Source organism: Ctenopharyngodon idella, chromosome 2 (assembly GCF_019924925.1).
Source record: "Ctenopharyngodon idella isolate HZGC_01 chromosome 2, HZGC01, whole genome shotgun sequence".
NCBI classification, from domain to species: Eukaryota; Metazoa; Chordata; class Actinopteri; order Cypriniformes; family Xenocyprididae; genus Ctenopharyngodon; species Ctenopharyngodon idella.
Window position 1 is genome coordinate 9,137,967 of NC_067221.1, and position 26,349 is coordinate 9,164,315.

At 36.4% G+C, this 26,349-nt stretch overlaps 1 protein-coding gene across 1 annotated transcript in view; it reads left to right on the forward strand.

The window, feature by feature from the left end:
• The window catches only part of b4galt2 (UDP-Gal:betaGlcNAc beta 1,4- galactosyltransferase, polypeptide 2), a 130,532-nt gene that overhangs the window by 53,000 nt on the left and 51,183 nt on the right, over positions 1-26,349 (forward strand). The window contains exon 3 of the mRNA XM_051869235.1: positions 9,965-10,200. Within this exon, the coding sequence (XP_051725195.1) occupies positions 9,965-10,200 (236 nt within the window). The remainder of the gene's footprint in view (positions 1-9,964; positions 10,201-26,349) is intronic.

A 26,349-nucleotide genomic window follows, 5' to 3' on the forward strand; every position in this document is an offset into this window, starting at 1 on the left:
ATGGAGACTTCTCTCTCTCTCTCTCTCTCTCTCTCTCTCTCTCTCTCTCCATCTATCTATCTATCTGACTATCTGTCTGTCGTTCGTCCGTCTGTTTGTCCTTTCTTTCTAAAGAAGCTGACTTGTTGCCTCGCTGCCTTATCAGGCAATGACTTTGTAGGCAGCATTTGTGCACAAAGGTCCCTCAAGAAACTGATTTCAGACAGACTTCTGAGGCAGCGTAACTGTTTTAATGATCTACAGCAAAATAGAGTGAGCTTTGGTGATAACTCAGCAAATATTTAAATACTACAGTAGTAATTTCTCCCTAAATGACATCAGAAGTGGAAAACATTGGCCAAAATTGTACATTTAAACACAAACTGACCACCAACTGCAACTTTCAGATGCCATCTTTATTTTTTATCTCAGCTTTCACAGAATGGAAAGCACAGGATTGTGGGATATCAAAGGCAGTGAAGGATGCATCTGTGCTGCCTTCAAAATCGATCAGATGAAGGTATCTCAGGAGACAGGAAGTGAAGCTAACATTGAGTTTGGATGTGCCTTGATGCCTTCCTACCTTTCTAATGTATCCTCCAAGACAGCATTTTTAAGCTTTCAGACACAGCCTCTCTTTTCAGTTTTTATTTTTGGTAACACTTTAGTATGGAGAACAATTCTCATTTTTAACTAGTTGCTTATTAGCTTGCATATTGGCTGTTTATTAGTACTTATAAAGCACATATTAATGCCTTATTCATGACCATATTCTACATCCCTTAATCCTACCCCATACCTAAACTTAAACGCTACACTAACTATTAATAAGCAGTAAATTAGGAGTTTATTGAGGCGAAAGTCATAGTTAATAGTGAATATGTGTTCCCCATACCAAAGTGTTACCTTATTTTTCAAACAGCCATTATTACCAAACTGTTTATTGCAAGACGTAAAATAAAGGAATCCTCTAGTTAAAAATAATCATGCCATGTTTTCCATTTCTTTTTCACTAAATGATCGCAAGGAAGATGTTTATGATGAGTTGATTAGGATTGAAAAGGATTCATTTATTTGAAATATACAGTAAAAACAGCAATATTGTGAAGCATTTTTACTATTTAAAATAACTGGGTTCTGTTTTTACTATATTTTAAAATGTAATTTTTTCCTTGGCAAAGCTGAATTTTCAGTGCTCAGGTTACATTTCTTATTATGTTTTTGTTAAATTATTATATTTTATATTAAATGCCTCTACTGTCACTTTTGATCAATTTAATGCATACTTTAAAAGTAAAAAAAAAAACTCACTGTTTGTGATGCTGCATAACAGATAGTTTAATCCATTCATTGTAAGTTGCAAATAAGACAAATTCTCATAATAAAAAATCATCATTGTGAATATATTGCAAAATATTCAATATGTCTCCTAGCCCTAGTGCCATCTCAAAATTTAGAGACATTCATTACAGCTCTCTCCTCCTGCCTACTCCCCCTTAGTCATGTTCCCTCAGCCTGTTTCTCTGTCATTCTCTCTTTTTTGTCTCTCTGACTGTTCGCCTCCAGTTCTGTCCTCCCACTCTCTCTCTCTGTCTTTCCTCCCCACCATCATTCCCTCTACTGCTTTACTTCTCATGGCTCTCAGCATGCAGTGTTATGTTCAGTGACTCCTCCATCTGTTCATCTTTTCCTCTTCCTCTCTCTCTTCTGCTTCAGTGGTCACTTACAGCCACGTGGTTCTGCTGTGTAGTTCACCGGGCGGCCAACACTCCATCACCATAGCTGGAGGCATATCTGTAGAACACGGGAATGACCCAGGGTGTCTTAAAGACATTTGCTGTGACTAATCACACTTTTCATCCTCTCTTGAGTAAATGCCCCCCCCAACCCAAAAAAACCCCACCATGGTACAGTGATCATATCAGATGGAAATACCTTGGTACTTTGATATATTTTGAAGTCTGAATGACTACCATATTTATATAAGTGTAACACCTTTCGCAGTTCAAAACACTTACAGTACGCTACGTCCTACACCTTCCGTATTCAACTTACAAAACGTAAGTTGAATACGGAAGGCGGTCTGGCGGAAGCTAGTTATTTTACTTCATAATTTGTTAAATATGGATATTTTTCATACACAAACACATCTCTTCATTTTAGAAGGCCTTTATTAACCCCCTGGAATCGTGAGGAGTACGTTTATGATGGATGGATGCACTTTTTCCCGAGCTTCAAACCGGTGGTTTCCGTGCACTGCCATTATAAAGCTTTGGAGCATCAGGGTGATTATTAATATAACTCCGATTGTATTCGTCTGAAAGAAGAAACTCATATACACCTAGGATGGCTTGAGGGTAAGTAAATCATGGGGAAATTTTCATTTTAAAGTGAACTAATCCTTTAAGTAGAATTAAATTGGAATAAAATTCAAAGGAGCCTGCTATACAGTCAGTAGTTTGTAAAAAAAACATGTATAAAAGAGTAAAACAATGTTACTTTGTCTGTGTCCGACCATTGGTTTCAGTCCATTTTATGTTTCTCTTTGTGTTGTTAAAGTGATAGTTCACCAAAAAATTCTTTATTCACAATCATGTTATTCCAAACCTGTATGACTTTATTTCCTCTGCTGAACACAAAAGAAAATATTTTCACAGATCTTTCAAAAACTGCTTTTGTCCGTACTTCAAAAGTCAGTGGGTTTCAAAACAACACTGGACTCAATGACTTTCATTGTGTGGACAAAAAAAAACGCAAATACATTTTCTTTTGTGTTCTGCAGAAGAAAGGAAGTCATACAGTTTCAGAATGACATGATGGTGAGTAAATGATTACTATATTTAAAGGGGACCTATTATGCAAATTCACTTTTACATGATGTTTGAACATAAATGTGTGTCAGCAGTGTGTGTACACAACCACCCTAATGATCAGAATCCACCCACTCCTTTTTCTCAAATCCCCAAATATCATAAGCAGTGTCTCAGAACAAGCTGTTCTCAGATTCTGTACAAAGTGACGTAACTTTGTACAGTCCCCGCCCATGACTGTTGACAGTCACTGCCGTATTAGCACAGACTCCGCCCTGAGCGAGTTGTACACAGTCACCATTATCTCGATGCCGGAGCAGCTGTAGCGACAAAAATGTCTCGTAAGCAATTGAGGTGTTTTGTTGTTGGATGTAACATCTGAGCCGCTGAAGACGCAGTGGATTAGCTTTATTTTTGAAGGGAATGCACAACCGACATAACCGACTGTGTTTATGTGAACTTTGTGTATGTTTGACATAACCTTGTGTGTTTTTGACAGTTTAAATACAATAAAATGTAAAAAGAGTAGTTAGTTTAATACTCTCAAAACGTGCCATCTGACAGCCAGCTTTCTGTGCTTGTGCTTTATGTTTAAAGCTTTATGCTTTTTTGTGTGTCCCTTTAAATGCAAATGAGCTGCTACTCCCTGCCTGCTTTACAAAAGAGGGCGGAGCTTTAACAGCTCGCGCTTTGGTTGCTCAACAACAACAAAGCTGGAGAATCTCACGCAGCCAAAATGAAGATTGTCAGTAACAGTGTTCAGCCTTACATTGTTCAAACCTGAGTCGGACACTGATGGAGAGACTGAATGGTTAGTGGATAAATTTATGTAGTTGCTGTAGAGTTGATTCAACTCATCGACTAGCATGTGCCGTCATGTTAATCTTTTGTGCAAAAACCGTATGTACGTCCACTATACATAGCTTACCTGTTTGCCAAACAGAGCCATACACACCAGGCTAACGTTTATGATTGCTATCAAATGCTGTGAATGGTCTAATATTTTTTTCAAAATATCGCTCAGACAGAAATGCTCCTTTTTTAGCAATCGAGCTTGCCAGGGTCAACTTGCAGGATATTCAAGCTAACGAAACTCTAAATAGTGTACTGTGCTCGTCTGTGCAGCCAACAACAGAACAGTTAGCATGCTTTGCTCGAACTTTTGCCATGGCCTTAGAACTGGTACACCGTTTTCACTTGCAAAAACAAAATGGCGACTTTGTGGGTGGAAAAGTGCAGATTAAGGGGTGGTAATGTTATAATAAGATCCCCTTCCTACGTCACAAGGAGAGTGAAATCTGACCGGTTCGTTTTTTCACATGCTTGCAGAGAAAGGCTTGCCAAAACAAAGTTACTGGGTTATCCTTTTTCACGTTTTCTGAGTTAGTAGATGCACCAGGAACCCGATGATAGCACTTAAACACAGAAAAAGTCAGATTATCATGATATGTCCCCTTTAATTTTTTTTTCAATTATTCCTTAGAAGTCACTACAAGAATATGACTAAAAAAATTTAAATAAAAACAAATAATAAGGAATAACGTAATGTGACATGTAACAGTAAAAGGTGAAGCACTTAGCTGCAGAAATCATTCCCTCCTCTTAGATCAGAGTATTTAGTGTTTGGCTAAAAGCCCTGTATTAAAGGTTGGAGGATGTTCTCACTGTTTGGATTCGAGCATCACAGCAGGTGTCAAAGTAAAGAGAAATAATTGGATTGAGCTTGAACCCAGTTTAGGTTAACTAGATTTTACAGATACTACAAATGTCCTATCTTAACAGGAATAGCGAGACATTCCCTCCAACGATGACCCAGTGAGTGACATTTGTGTGATGTTGAAGTGGTTGTGCTTTTGACAGGATTTGTTTCTCAAACTCCCTTTCTCTCTACAGTACAGTATGTTTTTCACTTTTCTTTTTTCCCTCTCTCTCTCCCTTTCTCCTGTGCTCCAGCTGCCTACATTATTATTTGTGATGATGTTGCGTAACTTTGTTGGCTGTTGGCCTGAGAGCCATGCTAGAGCTCTGCAGGGGTCAGAAGAAAGTGGAATGGGGATAGAGACAGAATTAGAGTGAGAAAGCCAATAAGCGAGTGTGTGTGACCAAGAGATCCAGGTAATAAACCCTTTGTGCTGTGAGGCACCTACAGTACAGTATATTACAGTTTCATTGGGCTCATCCTCTATGTTGGCCTGGCTGATATTATATAATGGCATGTTGGACGCACTTAGTCAAAGGCCCTTTAAGGCAGGCCAGTGTCTTTGGTGCCCAACAGGGTAATGCTATTTTCTATAGATTTGGGAATTGGGAAAATCTGAGGATCTATTCATGAAGATAATATTTAAATAATATATTTAAAATCAGCAATAGTGAAAATATATGTATATGAATACTTCAGATGCAGAAGCCTCTAAGTCCGTCTGATGTTGTTTTTTTTTTTTTTTTATTAACATTTTTATCAGGCTAATCGGGCATACAGGTTCTTCTGATTGGGCTGAGGATATATATATATATATATATATATATATATAATTTAAAGGTTACTTAAAGGTATATATGAAGAGTTCAGATGCAAAAGCCAGTAAATGGCACCTCTGTCAAAAACGAGATAATGATATTGAACAACTGTTCTCCGCACATAGTATACGTTCATCAAATACTTTCGCTTCAAATCCACTAAATACCAGCGCCATCCCATTCAGAAATACCGGTTTGTGGGCAGAAACCTAGAAACGCCACTTGTCAGCAAAAGCCTCTAACTCCACAGAAAAACCAATCGGAAGATGCAAATCAAATCATATGATTTCAAGATGAATGACAGTGTGCGTATGAGCCAGCTTTCAATTGCTGAGCTGCAATTTTTTTATCATGTTTTGTCCATCGTTACAGTGGCATTGACAAGATTTTGCGAGTAGCAAATAAACACAAAAGTGTTCATTTTGCTGCTGTAAAACTGACAGAAATGGACATTTTACTGTCTTGTTGTCCAAAGAGGTAGACTTAGAGGTTTTTGCAAAAAAAAGCACACTTTGAATTGACTAAAGTGACATTTTTGAAAACAAGGCATTTCAATAACTGACTAATAACCTTTTCATTCCCATTAAAGTGAAATTCCTAAACCTAAACATAGGAGCCTGATAAAAAAAATGCTAATTTAAAAGAAAACGTGTCAGACGGACTTAGATCATGAATCTTTTGTGTCGAATCAGCGGTTCAGAGCGCCAAAGTCACGTGATTTCAGCAGTTTGGCGGTTTGACACGCGATCCAAATCATGATTCGACACAAAAGATTCATAACGCTTCGAAGCTTAATGAAGCAGTGTTTTGAAATCGGCCATCACTATATAAGTCATTATTTTGTTTTTTTGGCGCACCAAAAATATTCTTGTCGCTTTATAATATTAATATTGAACCACTGTACTCATATTTAAATATGTTTTTAGTACATTAATGGATCTTGAGAGAGGAAATGTCATTGTTGGCTATGCAGGCCTCACTGAGCCATCGGATTTCAACAAAAATATCTTAATTTGTGTTCCAAAGATAAAAGAAGGTCTTACGGGTGTGGAACGGCATGAGGGTGAGTAATTAATGATAGAATTTTCATTTTTGGGTGAACTAACCCTTTAATCAGACAATCTTTGGGTGTGTTGACTGAAGCTGAGACTGGGCTGCACACTAAATGTTATGACGAGGCTGCGGAAGAACCGGAGGCAATTGTTTACCTCCTCCAATCTTATCAATGGCCTCAGTCATTTGCGATCAGAGTGGAGGGAACACTCTGTACGTGAGCAGCCATCCACTATTGCAGGTGTTCAGATTGCAAAGTATTCATCTCTCTAGACCACTTTCTCTCCATTGCCTTCCATGCTGCCACTTGACTGCTTGCCTTACTCATATAACGCCGCTAATTAGAAGTAGCTGGATCCAATGAGCCTTTGTAGAGATCACTTCAAAGGGACCTTCGGAGAGATGGGGGATGGCACACGGTGATGGCACACATTGGATTTATTGAAAGAACTAGCTTGTAATTAGGTTGGTGGCTGCTGCGTCTCATAGAAAGTGGACACAACAACCCTTTTTTCTTCCGTTCTATATCTCTGTGTCCATGAGGAGCGGCCAATTATAGCTTATTTATGGAAACAATCTGAGTGAGCACAGGATGAGGATAGTACAACACACAGATAGGTAATGTTATTATAAACATCTAAATATGAAATTGTCTCAATTAACCTATTTGATTGAATGAATGCTAAAGATAAAAGCACTGATCTTGCATTCAGAAGGCCCTCTGAGGACAAGTACCTTTATCTCCGGACAGGCACAGTGTCTCAATTACATCCATAAACAGCCCTGCTGTACCCTGCAGACCTGCTGCTGCTTATTTTAATGATGTGGCTGATAGGGAAACGAGCACAGGTGCATACAATCAACATTAAATGTATTTTTAACCTGTCCTCTGCCTCCCAAAATAGAGTAGCAGCCTGTGAGATGTTTACACAAAGCTGCTGTTCTTCACATCTAAAGGGATGTGATGCTGCTGCTGCCAAGGTCAGCTCAATTTTTGTAAGCTCCATAAGGCTTCCAGGTGTCGAAGGGTCAGATTTTACAGAGGTGCTTGATGTTTGTCTCTAATAACCACTGTCTGTGATCTACTTATAATTTAGATTTACACTGTACATTGTATACTGTATGAAATACATACTGTTATAATCTACTGTTCAAAAGTTTGGGGTCAGTACAATTTTTTTTTTTGCTTTCTGTTAGGGCTGGACGATTAATCGAAAAGTAATCGAAACCGAAATTCAGAACCTCTAACCGAAATAATTTTCCCATGTCGTTTATTTCGGTTTTTTAATCCTGTTAATACTTCCCCCTTAAAAACATACTACCGTGTGTATAGCCACGTGACTCTGCCACACCCAGTCAGTGGCATAAAAGCAACACGGAGGTGAACGCCGGTTCAACACATAGTGATGTCGCGCGACTTTGTCAGTTGTATTTGTTTTAAGGTTTGCCAGTTTGGACATTCAAGCGATTTTAGACGATAGGATGTATATTATTTTGAGCTACCGTGCTCGCGCAGCTGCATTGTGGCACGAACACTTATACAAACAGTAGCTGCGCAAAACGTGAAGATTGCGCGCACAGAGAGGAACGCAGAAACTAGTTGTCAGCGCTGTCCTGTGATTTATCACTAAAGTAGGTTAGAAGCTCAAAACTTATTATAGCATATATTTTTCTACTTTTGAAGGAACTATTTACAACCCACAGCTTCACAATTAATAGAGAGATGGTATAACTAATTCACACATGCAATCGCTCGTACTGGTGCTATACTAATTTATCTTTATCTGATGTACAGCGAGCAGAAATCTGTAAGAAATGTTATGAACCATAGATAAAATAACTGCTGATAGTGAGCTGTTATGTCAGATCACTCTTTTAATAGGAAAAAATATCCCACCTTTAATAGTCAAGCATATTTACAGTACAAACCTTGTCAGTGAACTATGAGGGCAAAAAAAAAAAAAAAAACAGAAACAAAATAATCACTCATTAATCGTAATCGAGGTAAAATGTTCAATTAATCGAGGTTTTGATTTCAGGCCATAATCGTCCAGCCCTACTTCTTGTGCTCACCCATGATGCAATTATTTGATCGATATACAGTAAAAACAGCAATCTTGTGAAATATAATTTATAATAACTGTTTTGTATTTTAATATATTTTAAAATGTAATTTATTAAACAATAGAAAGTTCAAAAGAACATAATTATTTAAAATCAAAATCTTTTGTAACATAAATGTGTTTACTGTCACTTTTGATATATTTAATGCGTCATTGCTGAACAAAAGTATTCATTTCTATTCAAAATACAGACAAGTTGATAACTGTTTTCATGTTATGGCTCAAACAATATATGGTACTGTTTTGTTTAAATTGTAAAAAAAAAAAAATCTTTCAGTGCTTTTTCAAAAGAGAATTTATGCAACACAACATTATAATGTTTAGTTTAAAAAATACATATCCATTTTTAGATTTGCCAAAGTGATATTAAATTATCAGTATTTAATAATTATCAGTATTAAAAGTAAAAATAGGAATCATAATTTTAAAAAAGAACCAATTAATAGCCAATATATATTCAATATTGACTGTGTCTAATAAATTAAATCAGTTTTGTCCGTTAACCAATATGGTATTGATATTTTGTGCATCCTTGGGAAATAGCCTCACATTTACCATTCCAGAATTTTCCTGCTGTTTTCTTATTTCGTTGAAATTAGACTGCTAATTTTAGCTAATGAACCTAAACTGAAGTGAGACAACAGAAATACTTTATCACAAATTAATGTTAACACAATTTGTTAATTTATTGCTATTAGCTGATTTAATGATTCAACTCAGTGTTAAAATTAATTCATTGCTTCTTGCCAAGTCTAATTATTTTGTTAATTTAGCTTTATTTTTGGCCCTAGTTATTAGCCAATCAACTCGCAGACCACTTGAAATCCTTCACGGACCACAGTTTTTAAGAACCATTGCTTTTGCTGATTTACAGATCATGGAAAAGGCTTTCTTGATAAAAGAAGCTCAGTCGCCCTTGAAAGGTAGCATGCTTGTGTCTGATCTAAACATGTTTATCTGATATTTTCCTTCATTACCATATTTGATTCAGTTACCAAAGCTGGTTTGCTGTGCATTAGATTTTCCTAGACAGAATGAATCTTTATGATCAGATGAGAAAACATCATGCTGTTACCTAAAAATGGCCCTCCATACATATTCAGTAGCGGCATAGACTCCTTCGCTAATGAGTGTTGTTGATGTCCCTGCGGCCAAACTACGTCAGTTCACCAGCAAATAGGGATTAGATTGTGGCTAGGTGTAGTCACGAAATCTTTTAGTGTTGAGACTTGTGCAAAGTCTTTGTATGAACGTGTAATCAAGCCTTACTCTGCTTTATTGATTGGTTGTCTCAACTTAAGATCTGTGGATCAATGAAGAGGAAGAGGGACTCAAAGAAATGTTTGCACTCCCTCTGCTGGACAGACAGTTAGTGATGATTGTATTGTAATAATCTCAAATCATTCTCAGATTCACTCTGCTGTAAAGTAATGCTGTTGAAACTTCTCATAAGATCTCATGACCCTCTTTTCTGCTTTGCAGTGGGGCGTCTCCTCATCGAATTCAGCTCACAGATAACCCTCGAGCGGGTGCAAAGAGAGAACCCTAATGTGACAGAAGGGGGAAAATACACTCCTTCGGATTGCCGGCCGAAACAAAAGGTGGCCATCATCATCCCATTCAGGCACAGAGACAACCATCTGAAATACTGGCTTCACTACCTGCACCCAGTCCTGCGCAGACAGAAGATCGACTATGGGATCTATATCATCAACCAGGTTAGTGTGTGTATGTGTGTTTGCGTAGGACACTTGAGCTTTTGACGTAGATCCATATGATCCCTCTATGTCAACACAGGTGTAACACACTGATCCGACAAAAGCTGACGAAGTGTCTGTTGCCATTGGGTGGCGTCTGTCGGTGCAGTGTGAATTGGCCTATAGAATACTAAATAAACTGCTTTTGTGCAGAAATACCTAATTAATTAATATATTGACTTTTTTGGTTGCTTTTTTCAGATTTGCTATCAGATATCTGTTTTGTGAGTGAGAGTTGTGCAGGTAAACCTCACTCACTTGATCTCAAGAGGCGCACTAGCGACTGACGCGAGAGACTGTGGTCTTTAGCGTCCTTGTTAGTGTACCCGCCTCTCATGGCAGGGACCTGGGTTCGAGGCCTGCACGGAGCAGGGAAGGGCTGCCCCCTACTATTCAACTAATCGTTAGTTGACTAGAAGAGCCTTAGTCAACCAAAAATTGTATTAGTCTGTTAGTCGCAAAAAAAATCCCCTTGTGGCAAAGTCGCACAGACCGTGAGGGACAGATTATTAACAGCAGTGTGTCGGGGAGGAAATGTAAACGTTCCCCTATCATCCATCGACCTCAAATATGGCTTATCATTTGAAAAATATAAGTAGTAGCAACTTTATATGGCTGCTCTATTATTAGGCGCATATTGTTTGTGCGGAGTGTGGAAGCTGAAGTATTAGCGCACTTAGCCCGTGTGTCCACCAAAGCATTTTTTTCTGAGGCTAGTGTATTTTCACAATTGTTTTCAATTGTTTTCAGCTGGCTTAAAATGCTTTGGTGGACACACGGCCTTACTGCAAGACATGGAGGAGCCGGCGCGATCACTTGCATTTTTACCTGATAACAGTAGAAACAACTTAAAATACTCAGTCATTTTTGTAACATTAACAACAGTAACAATAAGGGTAATACATCATTCAAAACTGTAAAGAGCCTACTTTTTAACTCACAATAACAAGAAAACATTGTGCCTTTGTAGAATAACGAAAACAAACTGGATCTGCTTTCTGCCGTCTCTGTCTCTGTGAATTTGATCGTGTAAAAAAATAAATCAAAACTCAGTGTACGCTTGCCTCACAGACATGAGAAATTTCTAGAAAGCTTGAAATGTCAAGCGATCGTCAACCAATTCAAGTGGAAAACAAATATTCTCAGTTTATGTAATCCGTATGAAACATGCATATCGACACGTCCACTACTGTGGAGATGACGAGTTAGCATCATCGACTTAATCTCTGCAGCCAAAAACACAGAAAACATTATCAATAAATTATTAAAATGTTTAGACAGTCTCCTTGCAGTCCGGTGCGGTGTGGCAAACTTTATGCATGTGCTTGAACGCTGATTAGGCTATGTATTATATATGGGCAATTAAAGGCTCATTATTATGATTTATACGGCTTATTAATATACACGTGTGATTAGTCGGCTAGTCGCTTAAATGAACGACTACCAGTTGACTAGAAAAATCTTTAGTCGAGGGCAGTCCTAGAGCAGGGTGAGTAGGACCTGAGGGGTTACATATATTTGCTTATTTACATTTGGCAGCTTTTTTCCAATGATGCAGACATGGCAGTTGATTTTCTCCTCCAACACCTTGGAAAATACTACAAGAAAAGAGATCTGTGGGAGTAGGGGAAGATGGTTAGGATTGAACTCTGATTTGGACCAAGCAATCGAACCATTTGTGAAAACAGCTGGAAGCATTGCTTCTCTTCCACCTCCCCCTCTTTCATCAGTCTGTTGTTCTGTGTGTGGAGTAACCCTGGAGGGGTGGCAGAGATGTTCAAGGCCATGAGAAATCATTAGCCTGCTTGCCACATTGTTGTCTGCCTAGGCCTGTGTTGTTTGGGTTAATGAGTGCAATCAAAAGTTTGCAGCTATCCATCTTCAAAGTTTGCGGAGTAATGATGTGACCTGTCGAGCGGTGAGTGCTGAGAGAACTATCTGTGGAGTAACAAATAAGGGCGAAGAGTCTGTAATGGATGGAGCATCGGCTGAACTCTGGGCTAAGTTAACCTTCCCTTTCTTAGAGCCATCACATCACTAAATGCAGGTCAAATATGTGACAGATTGATTTTCATCTGCACATTGTGACATTTTTATCTCCAAGATTTAAAACCACTGAACAGGGACATAAAACTAGTCAGTTTTTTAGTGCAGTCTTTAGTATCCGTGTGACAGTTGGCGTTGTTTTAAAATGCAAAACATTTAGATCTTCCTCAGGCTCAGCCTTACAATCACAGACAACTGTAAACTGAATCGATTTAGCTGGTGCTGTCAATGGATTACAAATTTTAATTGAATTAATTACAGGATATGCTGATTAGTCAATTAAATTATTCATGATTAACAATATAAATCAGTATTTGCTGAGAAAAGACCTCAGAGGAAGACTAGTGTAAACTATTTGACTATTCTTCTGCTATTTGACTATAGCAGAATATTCAAAAAAATTAAGTCAGTATGTTTTATGCATACCATTGGACATTCAGTATTTTATATTTGTTTACTTTAGTACATTCTTGGATGCATTGCAATGGCTAATTCTCTTTAGCAATTGCTTTGCTCTGGCAACGGAAGTGATGTCTCGCGCCTATACTTCAATGAGCGCGAGACATAACTTCCGTCATCAGAGCGCGTTTTTAGACCTCACCAACCGGATGCGCAAGGCAGTTGGACATAGAGAATGTTTTGTTCCTTTCATTTGTGCTCCATTTCAAAAGTTGTATCTGTATCTGTTTTGATCATAGATTTTGGAAGCTAACCCTCATAAAGTCACGATTATGCTCAGAATTTTTCAAGTTTTTAGAATTATGCATGTATGGTTTTGATTTATGCACGTGTTATTTTTGACAGTCTTTTTATTCCATACATTTTTAAATTAAGGACGCGTCGTGTGCGAACATCTTGCTTGTTCTGGTGAGGTTTGAAGAGACAAATTGCCTGTAGGAGCAGTTGGATTTTGGGTGACAAAGGTTGTAAATAAATTTATTCAATGGTAGATTATTATAGAATTCACTTATCCACACTTTTGATGTTTTCTGTAATATCTAAACTTATTGAAGTCTTTCAAGTCCATCTCGTATCACACAAATCTCTTCTGACTCAACACTTGTTAGTAAACTCAAGCCTTCAGAGACACCCTAAAAAAACTTATGCTAACATTCATGTTTGTGCGTCTGTTTTGTTTCCTCAAGCAGTGCTGTCAAATTGAGTTGAGGGGGTCTCATCAAAAATGTAAAATGTGTAGCTAGTTATTTGCGCTGTCAGAGCTAAGCAGTGAGGAACGCACAACATATGCACATACACGCTCAATTGTGACATTATGCACTCTGCTTTTTCATTACGCAAGCAGTAACAGTAGAAATTTACTGTTACTGCTTGCGTGGTCAGCTCAGTATAACTGCACAGAATGAGCTGAAGGCCAGTGTTTTGCTCTTTTCTCAGAAAAAGATATTTGCTAAATGAGTGCATTTCTGTACGTTGGAGTAGCTGGTACATCCAGTACCGGTTTACCTACCATTAAGAGACAAAGACAACAGGACCCTTTCAATTTTGAAAGCACAGCATATGTTATGTAACAAAAGTTTGTGTCTCTCCAGTTTGTGGATTAACCATTTTGATATTAAGTGCAGTTTAGAAATTTTCTTCAATTGTCAATGTGTTGATCGTCATTATCCATACATTTGTAACGATACACAAAACTGACTGTTTGGTACGTACCTCGGTTTTGAAGTCACGGTTCGCTTTGGGATAGCAGTGGGAGAAAACTAAACAAAATTGCTTTTTTTTTTTTCTTTTTTTTTTATTAAAAAGTGGTTTACTGAACAAATTGTGTCTCTGTCTTTAAATGAATTCAATTATAATTAAAAGTTTCTTAAGGATAAAAAATTACTTGCACATTACTATAATATTAAAGGTTCAGAGCCCAAACTATTAGCCTAAATTCAGTTGCTAATTATTTTTAGATATAGTAATCAACACACAAATAACAAATTGTATGCAAACTTGTAAACTGCACATAAAGCAGTTTTTGCATTAGCTTCTAAATCTAATTATAAAATTATGTTTTTACTTCAATTCGTTGTTGAAATATAGTGAAATACAGTGGCTGTCATTTTCATGACATATTTATTTAAACATACATTAAATAATCAAGACATCACTAACAAGTTAAGTAAAATATAATGAATATATAGGCTAATATAGTGAATATATTTAGCGAAAGAGTTTTGCATTTCTTGGGCGAAGCTGTGGCCTCACCTGAGGTAAATGCTACATCACACAGTGTTTGCAAGCTGTTTTATTGATGTCTTTCCGCCGTTGAAGCACTGATTGAGTGATTACACAAGATATTATATGTTTCAGTAATTTGTACTGTATCTTTCAACATACCTTCAGATGTTCATTCATGTTTATTCTGTAACTAGTAATAAAGAATGATGAAGAGATGATCGTGTTCTCTCGAGCTCCGCTTGAGCTGAGGCGTCTGTACAGAGATCTGTCACGCCACATCAAAGAGTGTCAAAACTGGATTTTTTTGTTTGAATTTCATGATAAAATGGACAGAATTTGAAAGATGACACTTTGTTTCTTATCGAAAGTAATAAAACGTGGAGCTTATTGCGTTATTTATTGGTTGTTAATGGTGGTAAGGCTACTTAATGGTTGTTAATGGTGGTTAGGCTACAATGCTGTATTCGTAGATCCAATGGGACAGGGCTGGGTGGGGCAGCAGTGGGCGGGGCGCATTCGGTATACCATGAGAGTATCGCGGTACGTACCGTGGGTGGTGTATCGCGGTTTTTGGAATGGAAAGTCATTTCTGTATTTTTTGCTTCATTTTACGTGTGTAAAAAACACAATGTTTTGGCCTGTTTGCCATTATAAAAATACCTATAATTATCCTAGTTTCTCCCCCTTTTTTAACTTTTCCTTTCTATAAAAAGTTTTATTTTATTTTCTCATATTGTATCAAGCATACCAGAGCAGACAAAACCATACTTTTCACCAAAAAAATGAAAATTCTGTCATCATTTACTCACTCTTTACTCACTGACTTTCTTCTGTGGAACAAAAGATATTTTGAAACCCAGGGATGTCAAAACATCATTGGAACCCTTTGACTTAAACAGTTCTCTAAAATATTTTCTTTTGTGTTTCACATAAGAAAGAAAGTCATACAGGTTTGGAATGACATGTGGGTCAGTAAATGATGACAGAATGTTTCAGTGAACTATCCCTAAGGTTGTCAAATTCTGCTCTAGATGGAGAAAAAAAAAAAAAAAAACCCAGACCATTTTCACAGAAACGTGCAGTTCATGAAAAATAGTATAAAATCACAAATTTATGAAAATCGTCTTTTATTAAATTCCCCAGGCACTGCATTTTAATGACAATCTTCCTTTTTATCACATTTTTAAGGAATTGGAAGTGCATAGAAACCTTTATTTCTTTTTTTCTCGATCTTGAGTCAGAGCTTATAAAATACGGTCTCATTAGATTGAAGTGAAACATAATGAGCATTATTTTAAAAGTGCCCTCTATGACAATAGATTTCTCCTTTCAAACATTCATATGTTCACAAACGATTTGCATTACTGCAGGAAAGCTGCCCTGCTGACTCTTTTGTTTAAGCAGCGATGGTCACAGATCAGTGACTCTTATGAGTACGATTCATCATTGCTGTGACCTCTGCTGCTTGCTGTCGAACTGAAATAGTTTGAATCTCGCTGGATCTCGTCCAGTAAACGCAAAGTACAGACGCTGAATTTAGCCAGGTTTTCTTTAAAAGGTTTACTCACTGCCTATGTCGAGTCATTCCTCATCAGTATCACCCACTAGAAAACACACTGTATAATGTGAACACAATAGAAAGTGACAAGTGCTGAAAAAATAAAAACCATTTAAGGCAGTTCAATAAGGACTCTCTCTCGTCTCACACTCCCTCCCTGTTTGTCTTTTCCTCTTCCACTCTCACACTTTCTGCAGGATGACAGTTGGGAGTACTTCATGTATCATGCTCACTAGAGTGTTAAATGATTTTAAGTGAGGCCGCTTTACTCAGGACTGGGGGGAGATGTGCTAATTCTTCAGATATTTGGGCTGCCGGATAAATGCTGTCATGTCCCAAGAGTCTTTTTTACCTCAGTTCTTCTCACGTCTGACCACTTCAGGAGGTTTGACACATTCTGGCTTAACAAGTTAAATGCTGAAAGGTTTATTTTTTGTGTATAAAGCAGGTTTTAATGATACATGAAAGCCAAAGTTAGTTTGGTGAGGATATTATGTTCTGTGGTACTGTTGGGATTCACCGACCGACTGTTGATTAGTGAGTTTGACTAGTCCAGTGGTTCTCAGTTGGTGATAAATGGCACCAAAAACTCAAATGCAATTCTAAATGTAAATAATTAAAGTCTGTACGTCCTGTCAAATGGTGTTTGCATGTCACCTGGTAGAATCTAGCCAATTATTTTAAGCAGGAATATTTTATAGATGAAGTAAAAAAGTGTTGTTAGACAAACTCTGTCAGAAAAGTTGTGTCTCTGACTCATCGTCTTTAAAGCAAAGCTTCTTCAGCAGCACAATTACGTTGTACTTTAGATCACCTGCGGGGAGCAATGTTCCCATTGTTAGCATAATCCTTACAACTCTTTTGTCTGAACTCTTAGTAATTTTGTGCAATTAAAGATGTGTATATATCTTAAATTATAGATATTTTGCCTTTTTGAATATCTGTCAGCTACCATATTGAAGCTCTGCATGCTATTTTGCTTTTTTTTTTAGACATTTGCCTGTACAGATGGAGTTTTTCTTATTTTTTGGCTTTTTTGTTTTGTTTTTGAACACAGCAGTGTTTACACCCACTTAGAAAAGTCTGAAAAGTTTACTTAGACTTCACTTTTACTTAAGCAGAAAGGATTTACTTAAAGGTGACCTATTATACAAAATTAAATTTTATAAGGTGTTTGAACACAGATGTAAAAATCCACCCACTTCTTTTTTTATAATACCCATAAAACATAAACAGTTTCTCCAAACAAGCTGATTTCCCCCTACTCTTGCATAAGCCCCGCCCACGACTGGCAACGGAATCTGCCTTATTAGCTTAGCTCCTCCCCTAAATGAGCTATACACAGTCCGCCATGTTTATCTCCTCGCCAGAGCATTTAACAGCAGCATTCATGTAAGAAATACATTCTTATTAAAGCTACTAAAGTTATTCAGTCAAGAGCAGTGAGTGATTTTCTGTTTTTCTTTTGTTGTTTGGTTCATATTAACAGCATATACAGCACTGGGTACTTTCTGTGCGTGTGCTTCGGATATGTGCGCTCAGAAAACATATATCAGAAGTTTAAACGCAGGCAAATAATTAAGTTTCATGATGACGAAGAACTGCAATGTCATGTGAGCGTGGCCACGATAGAATCAAAACCAAACAGATGTTTTGTTAGTTTTTAGCAGAGTATCCGAGGCACGAGTTGTAGAGGCTCCGTCCCCTTCTGATTAGGGAGCAGCAGCTCATTTGCATTTAAAGACACATGCACGAAAACAGCATGTTTTTCCTTGCACTCAAGAATGAGCATTTACAACATGGTATAATAAATGAACTGTGTGGTATTTTGAGCTGAAACCTCACAGACACGTTCTGGGGACACCTGACACTTACAGTTGCAAGAAAAAGTATATGAACCACTTGCAGAATCTGTGAAAATGTTAATAATTTTAACAAAATAAGGGAGATAATGCAAAATGCATGTTATTTTTTATTTAGTACTGTCCTGAGTAAGATATTTTACATAAAGATGTTTACATATAATCCACAAGACAAAAAAAATAGCTGAATTTATTAAAATAACCCCATTCATAAGTATGTGAACCATTGATTCTTAATACTGTGTATGGTTACCTGGATGATCTACGACTGTTTTTTTGTTTTGTGATGGTTCTTCATGAGTCCCTTGTTTATTCTGAGCAGTTAAACTGAGCTCTGTTCTTCAGAAAAAATCTCCAGGTCCTGCAGATTCTTCAGTTTTCCAGCATTTTTTGCATATTTGAACCCTTTCCAGCAGTGACTGAATGATTTTGAGATCATTCAGTCATTCAGTTAATAGTTGTGTTTGAGTCCCTCAGTTGTCCTCCTTGTGAAAAGATGGATCTCAAAATCATTCAGTCACTGCTGGAAAGGGTTCAAATATGCAAAAGATGGTGGAAAACTGAAGAATTTTTGGGACCTGGAGATTTTTTTCTGAAGAACAGAGCTCAGTTTTTGTGTATATTACATCTTGTAAAAAGGGGCATAATAGGTCCCCTTTAAGACTAACTGGTCATTCAGACAACCCACTGATTAATCGATTGCTCAAGTATAGTTATGATAAATATTCTTATCTATTCAAAAGTTTGGGTTTGGTAAGAGTTTTTAAAAAATATATTAGAAAGCAGTTCTTCTAAATTGTAATAATATTTTGTAATATTACCGGTTTTGACTTTTTTTATATCAAATTAATGCAACTTAATTTTCAGCATCATTACTCCAGTCTTTAGTGTCACATGATCCTTCAGACATCATTCTAAAATAAACATTTATTGTTATCTTTGCTGAATAAAAGTATTAATTTCTTTAAAAACGCAAACTTTTGAATGATGGTGTATATATTTATAGATGGATATCAGTCTTCTGAATGCAGCTTCATGCTGACCTTAAACAAATGCATGTGTTAATGTTTATTTCCCACAGTATCTTCCATACATACAGGGCATGACTCATTATTCAGTCTCAAAATCGTTCCTCTTGAATGTAATAAATACCCTTGCCTGCCTGTTCTTTCTCAACCTTCAGACATCCTCCAACTCTCTTTCACCACACACGGGGCGCCTCTAGCCGCCTCCTCTTGCTTCACAAGCTGATTGTTGCCATGTCTGGTTATGATAGCGCTGTGCAGGGAAGGACGAGGACTGTGTCTCGGTAGGGGCTGCCAGGGACACAGGCCAATGTTTCCCTGCCTCCCATCATGCAGATCGTGTTCACTGGACAACTTCCCAGATGCACAGAACAAACTAATATGCAGACTGTAAACCTGTACTCACTAATACAACACGATGGGCTTCAGTTCTGCAGAGCATGATACTATAGAGTGCATCGAGCATTACAGCATTACAGATGTCCATGTACAAATTAGCCTCACTGTGCCCTCAATTACATTTTACCTCATGTTTCTTGTATCTACAAGAAAATTTCAAGTCTGTTTTAATGATAATATTATGCTAATATTTCCTTCATAATGTATGAGATTCAAGCTTTGACATGTATTATGCAAGATGACCAGCCTGTCAGATTTACTTACCAAATCTTCTGTGTAAAAACATGAAACTTTTACAAGGAACTGAATGCGTTAACATGTTAAATACCAAAAATGACAAAATTATTCACAAATTATTGACATTGAGTTATTAAATATATTGACAGTTGTGGTAGTCTGGTATTGTAACAAAGCTAAAATTCTGGAATCGATCCGAACCTCTACAGGATTTTGCTCTGTGATTTTCAACTTCATGTTCTTCAGTTTTGCAGTTAAGACACATGATTGAAACATCCTGCTTTCATCTGAGGGCACTTGGGAATGCAGGATATTTATGATGTGGTACTGCCGTCACTGCTGACCTTTAAGATGCCATGTCATCACAGTGGCCTATCAGCGTGTCATTTCCTGCTCTGTTCTTTTTCTCCACCTGTCTGCCTCTTGCTCACGTGGGGATAAATAAGAATGAGAGTGAATAACAGCCTTGTTTTCATTATTTGTTTGCAGAGGGGGAAAGTCAAGCTTGGGCAGATTGGATGTTCAAGCCTCTGTTGAGCCGACAGGGAAACAACCCAACATGTTATTGCATGTCACTCACTTGGCAACAGCAGGGCTACTTCCTGTTTTGTTTGAGTCATTGTTTTGTGCTGTCTGTGGTTCTGGTGTCGGGGTGAGTGCAGTATTATGTGCTGTCATTCTAATGAGATTAGATACAATTCCTAAGATTTCCATTGAAACGACTGCCAGCTTGGTAGAGCCATGAGCAGCGAGAGAGGCGTTTGGTGTGTGCTTGTCATAGACGTGTTTTGTCTAATCTTCTGTTGTGATTAGAGTCCAGTTCCCATGGCCACTCTAAATCTCCTACACTCCTACACTGCACTGTCAGCACTATCTGTTAGGAGATAGGGAATCTATGATCCAATCATTGGTATCTTGTTCGGATTAAGGTAGTCACAATACCAATATTTCAGTGAACATACAGTACTTCTTTAATTAAAAACGTATATTCGGGTCATTGACGAATAAGGTTTTTAAAAGTGTAAAAAAAACATAATGGAGATATAATTAATTTTTAAATTTTATTAAGTGTTAACAATGAGATTATGTGGTTTTTATAATCAATTAACACTACTTATGTCATTTTTTACAAGATGGACAAAATTTGTCACAAAAAAGTCATTTGGTTTAACCAAAATTTCAGTTTTATCAAATGACACTTGGTTATACCGAATGACGATATTTTCAAACAGTGCTAACAGGCTGATATCTAGCTACCTAGCTAGTTAGCTAGCTAGCAAAAGGACAATCAGACATTTTATATTTAGTACAAGTTTTTAAAATATTACAACATTTTCTATGTTTTATAGCAGTTATACCGAATGACCTGATGTTTCGGGACGTGCGTATGAGCGAGTGAGATAGTTAAGAGAGAGTTAGTTACTTTGCTTCACAACCATGTGGTCCTGTGCAGATGTCTGAATGATGTTACATCCTGTCACATGATAATGACCATATGACTTGATCCAAAATGGTCCCTTTACAGGTGCTGGTCATATAATTAGAATATCATCAAAAAGTTCATTTTTTTATTATAAATTATTTTTAAAAATGAAACTTTCATATATTCTAGATTCCCTACATGTAAAGTAAAACATTTCAAAAGTTTTTTTTTTTAAATTTTGATGATTAGAGCGTACAGCTCATGAAAGTCCAAAATCCAGTATTTCAAAATATTAGAATATTTCCTAAGATCAATCAAAAAATGGATTTGCAAAACAGAAAAGTTCAAGTTCTTTAAAGTATGTTCTTTTGTGCACTCAATACTTGATCGGCAGGACATATTACAGCAAATGACTTGCTCCTAGCACAAATTACAGCATCACTGAAGTGTGGCATGGAAGTGATCAGCCTGTGGCACTGCTGAGGCACTATTGAGCCTTCAGATCATCTGTATATTGTTGGATCGACTGTTTCTCATCTTTCTCTTGAAAATATCCCATAGATTCAGGTCAGGCATATTGGCTGGCCAATAAAGCACAGTAATATCATGCTCAGCAAACCACTTGGAAGTGGTTTTTGCACTGTGGGCAGGTGCTAAAGTCCTGCTGGAAAAGGAAATCAGCATCTCCATAAAGCTTGTCAGCAGATGGAAGCATAAAGTGCTCCAAAATCTCCTGGAAGATGGCTGCATTGACTCTGCACTTGATAAAACACAATGGACCAACACCAGCAGACGTCACACCCCCCCCAAATCATTATTGACTTCAGAAACTTCACACTAGACTTCAAGCAGCTTGGATTCTGTGCCTCTCCAGTCTTCCTTTATACTCTGGGACCATGATTTCAACATGAAATGCAAAATTTACTTTTATCTGAAAAGAGGACTTTCGACCACTGTTCACTGTCCAGTTCTTTTTCTCCTTAGCCCAGGTAAGATGCTTCTGACGTTGTCTCTGGTTCAGAAGTGGCTTGGTAGTCCTTTTCCTGAAGATGTCTGAGTGTGGTGACTCTTGATGCGCTGACTCCGGCTTCATTCTACTCATTGTGAAGCTCTCCCAAGTGTTTGAATTGGCTTTACTTGACAGTATTCTCAAGCTTGCGGTCATCCCTGTTGCTTGTGCACCTTTGCCTACCCAATTTCTTCCTTCCAGTCAACTTTGCATTTAATATGCTTTGATATACACTCTGTAAACAGCCACCCCATTCAGTAATGACCTTCTGTGACTTACTCTCTTTGTGGAGGGTGTCAATGATTGTCTCCCGGACCATTGCCAAGTCAGCAGTCTTCCCCATTAGTGTGGTTTCAAAGAACAAAAGATACCCGGAATTTATACTGTAGGGATGGTCATTTAATGAAACTCAAATGTAAATATTCTAATATTTTGAGATACTGGATTTTGGACTTTCATGAGCTGTACGCTCTAATCAACAAATTTAAAAAAAAAAAACTTTTGAAATGTTTTACTTTACATGTAGGGAATCTAGAATATATGAAAGTTTCATTTTTTAAAATAATTTACAATAAAAAAATGAACTTTTTCACGATATTCTAATTATATGACCAGCACCTGTATATTGGTTATTCTGAATGACATCAATGAAATTCATTTTTTCCAGACATTCTTTCTCATAACAAAGCAACGACTTCTACACATAATTTTAATACCATTTTGCACTATGTTGATATATGATATAAAATCATGCCAGAATAAAAAAATATATATATACATTTATTACATTTTAAGATATTTTAATCACAAATGAAATTAAACCAAAAACCAAATGACCTTTTGACACTTCAAAATCTTTAAAATACCCTTATATGTAGCAAAATATAATTAAAACTGTTTGGATTCAATAAAAGAGATCTAGTTGTACTACCTTACATACTTTGGATGTCATATCTTTGTTTTTTTTTATTATTATTAAGGCCTTTGGACAAAAAAATGACCCGTCACGTCATTGACCCATTCAGACATATTATCAATCACAAGCAAAACATATTACATGTAATAGAACCAAAATGACGTTTTTAGTTATCAGACCTTAATATTATTATTATTATTATTATTATTATTGTACATTGATCAAAAGTAGCAGTAAAGATGTTACAAAATATTAAGCAGCACAATTGTTTTTAATATTATTAATAATAAGAAATGTTTTGGACACCAAATCAGCATACTATAATGGTTTCTGAAGGATCATGTGACACTGAAGTCTAGAGTAAGGACTCATCCATCCATCCATCCAATTCAGCTTTGCAATCATATGAATGAATTACATTTATTTAATTTCACATATTTATTTAATTACACATATTTATTTAATTATACATATTTATTCATTTAATTTCATATATTTAAAATATTAAAAAGTTATTTTAAAATGTAGTAATTTTTTTTACAATATTACTATTTTTGCGGCATTATTTACATGTAGTTAATTAGATATCCCAGAGCAGTATAAATAAATACTATAAAAATATTTTTATTTACTTGTGTATGAACAGATAAATACATGTCTGTTATATTTAATTATTTATTTAATCATCTGCTTGCTGCAAAGTTTTTTAAATCATCTTTTGAAGATTTGTTGCCACTAACCTTGCAATCTTTGGCAAATCCAGTGGTTATTGCTACAGTAAGACAGCTGTGTGTCTGTACTTCTGAAATTTGTGCGAGTTATTCAATATGATTAAAGCTTGTCAGCTCAAGAAAGCTATAGTATAATAAAATATATTAAAATAGATTTTTTTTTAAATTTATATTACTATTATACTGTATTTTTAATCAAATAAATACAGCCTTGATGAGCATGAGACTTCTTTCAAAACCAAAAAATCTTACTGACCCTAAACTTTGGAACAGTAGTGTGTGTGTGTGTGTGTGTGTGTGTGTGTGTGTGTGTGTGTGTGTGTGTGTGTGTACATATTACTAAAGCAGTGTATGTTTTTATTATTTATTTATTCATTTTTCTGTCAGTATTATTGTGTGGTTAATATTAATGGCATATGGTAATAGATAGTGGCAGTTCTATTCGGCTGTATTTACCAAATGCACAAATCTGATATTTTATTTTTGCTCTGCCTGTTTATGTTCACTTAAGAAAAACCCACTTTGTTTACATAATAAACATGCATTCGACTGCTCTTGCTTACAGCTGCATCGCCATGAGCATTCATCACAGGGCTCATGCTTATACACGTGTGCATATTTGAAAGCAGCTGCATACAGTATAGGTCAAAGAGACTGTACTCGGTACTATCGATCAGAATAACTTATATTCTTACTTTATTTTAGCATCACTTGGTAGTAAAACATCAGTGCTTTTGACATCCCTAATAGGAATAAAAGTAAGCTCACTCCCTTGACCACATATTTTACCAAAGGCAGATGAAATCTTCCCTTTTCTAGGAAGAATATCAAACAGGCAAGTCTGCTTTTATTGAATAGCAAATTAAAATGTGTCTTATTTCTTCTTCAAAGATCAGAATACCAATTTCACACTCTTTTTCTACCTGCTTTATCCAATCAGACGTGCTTCAGGACTGGCTGCTAACAGATTTCTAATAGGTTGTTGGCATTTAGAAAATTTACATAGTTAGCTGTCCAGAATTTAAATATTGATCCTGGTTTCCTTTTACTTGCTTTAGTGAAATTTACAGCATTTCCAACTCGTTCTAAGCTAAAAACGAGACCTGACTGTGTACAAGCACTACCAACATTGTTCCGCTATTTAAGCTGTCGTACAGTAGCTATTCATGCTCTAAATTAGTAACTAAAAGTTAATACTAATCTAATCTGGATATATAAAACCTACTATATATGGTATATTGTAGATTGGTGTACAAGTGTAGCATTCACTGCTGTTGCCTTTGTGTCAAGAAGGCTTGTGAAATAATATAGAGGGAGAGCATTTAATTTTCTTCTCCCATTTGATTCCATTGATTTTTTTCCCTCCTAGAAGATGTGAGCTCAGACCTATCAAGGTTTATCTCTTTTCTGTTGGTCAGAGAGCCTCACTTGCGATTGTAGGTAGTATGCACAGACACAATTTTTTTTTTTTTCTTTTAGTGCGCTGGTTACCCACTGAAGTTATCAGGATTGAGTCTGGTCAGCAACTGGATTGGAGACCTCTTGGGAAAAGCTAAAATTACTGCTGTAAGAGTGATTATTTTGGACCCTATACACTGCAGTGTTTAAAAATAGTAATAGTAATAATGAATAGCATTATGAAAAAAGTAAAAAAAAAAAATAAAAAAAACATTTACTATTATAAGAGCCATTTATTTTTGAGAAATGAACATTAAGTATCCAAATAAATAATTTATTTATTTTTTATAAATCAAATGTTTTAAACTTATACAATCATTTATATTATTTATAATATGTTTTATAATATATTATAATATTTATAAATTTAATGATATATTATTTATATATTTGTTTTAAAAATGACAGAATGGATAACAATGTTGTAAGTTAAAACAAGGTTAATTCAATAAAATTAAAGGGATAGTTCGCCCAAAAATGGAAATTCTGAAAATTCAAATTAAGATATTTTTGACAAAATCCGATTGCTCAGTGAGACCTCCATTGCCAGCAAGATAATTAACACTTTCAGATGCCCAGAAAGCTATTAAAGACGTACTTAAAACAGTTCACGTGACTACGGTGGTTCAACCTTGATGTTATGAAGTGACGAGAATTTTTTTTTGTGCGCCAAAAAAACAAAATAACGACTTTATTCAACGATATCTAGTGATGGGTGATTTCAAAACACTGCTTCATGAAGCTTTACGAATCTTTTGTTTAGAATCAGTGGTTCGGAGCGGCAAAGTCACGTGCTTTCAGTAAATGAGGCTTCGTTAGGTCATAAGTGTTTCGAAATTTCAATGGTTCACGTGACTTTGGCAGTTTGATACATGCTCCGAACCACTGATTCGAAACAAAAGATTTGTAAAGCTTCGAAGCTTCATGAAGCAGTGTTTTGAAATCGCCCATCACTAGATATTGTTGAATAAAGTCGTTACTTTGTTTTTTTGGTGCACAAAAAGTATTTTCGTCGCTTCATAACATTAAGGTTGAACCACTGTAGCCACGTGAACTGTTAAAAAATAACTTTAGTACCTTTCTGGGCATTTGAAAGTGTAAATTAACTTTCAATGCAGGCCTTACTGAGCCATCGGATTTTATCAAAAATATCTTAATTTGTGTTCTGAAGATGAATGAAGGACTTACAGGTATGGAATGACATGAGAGTGAGTAATTAATGACAGAATTTTCATTTTTGGCTGAACTAACCCTTTAAATAA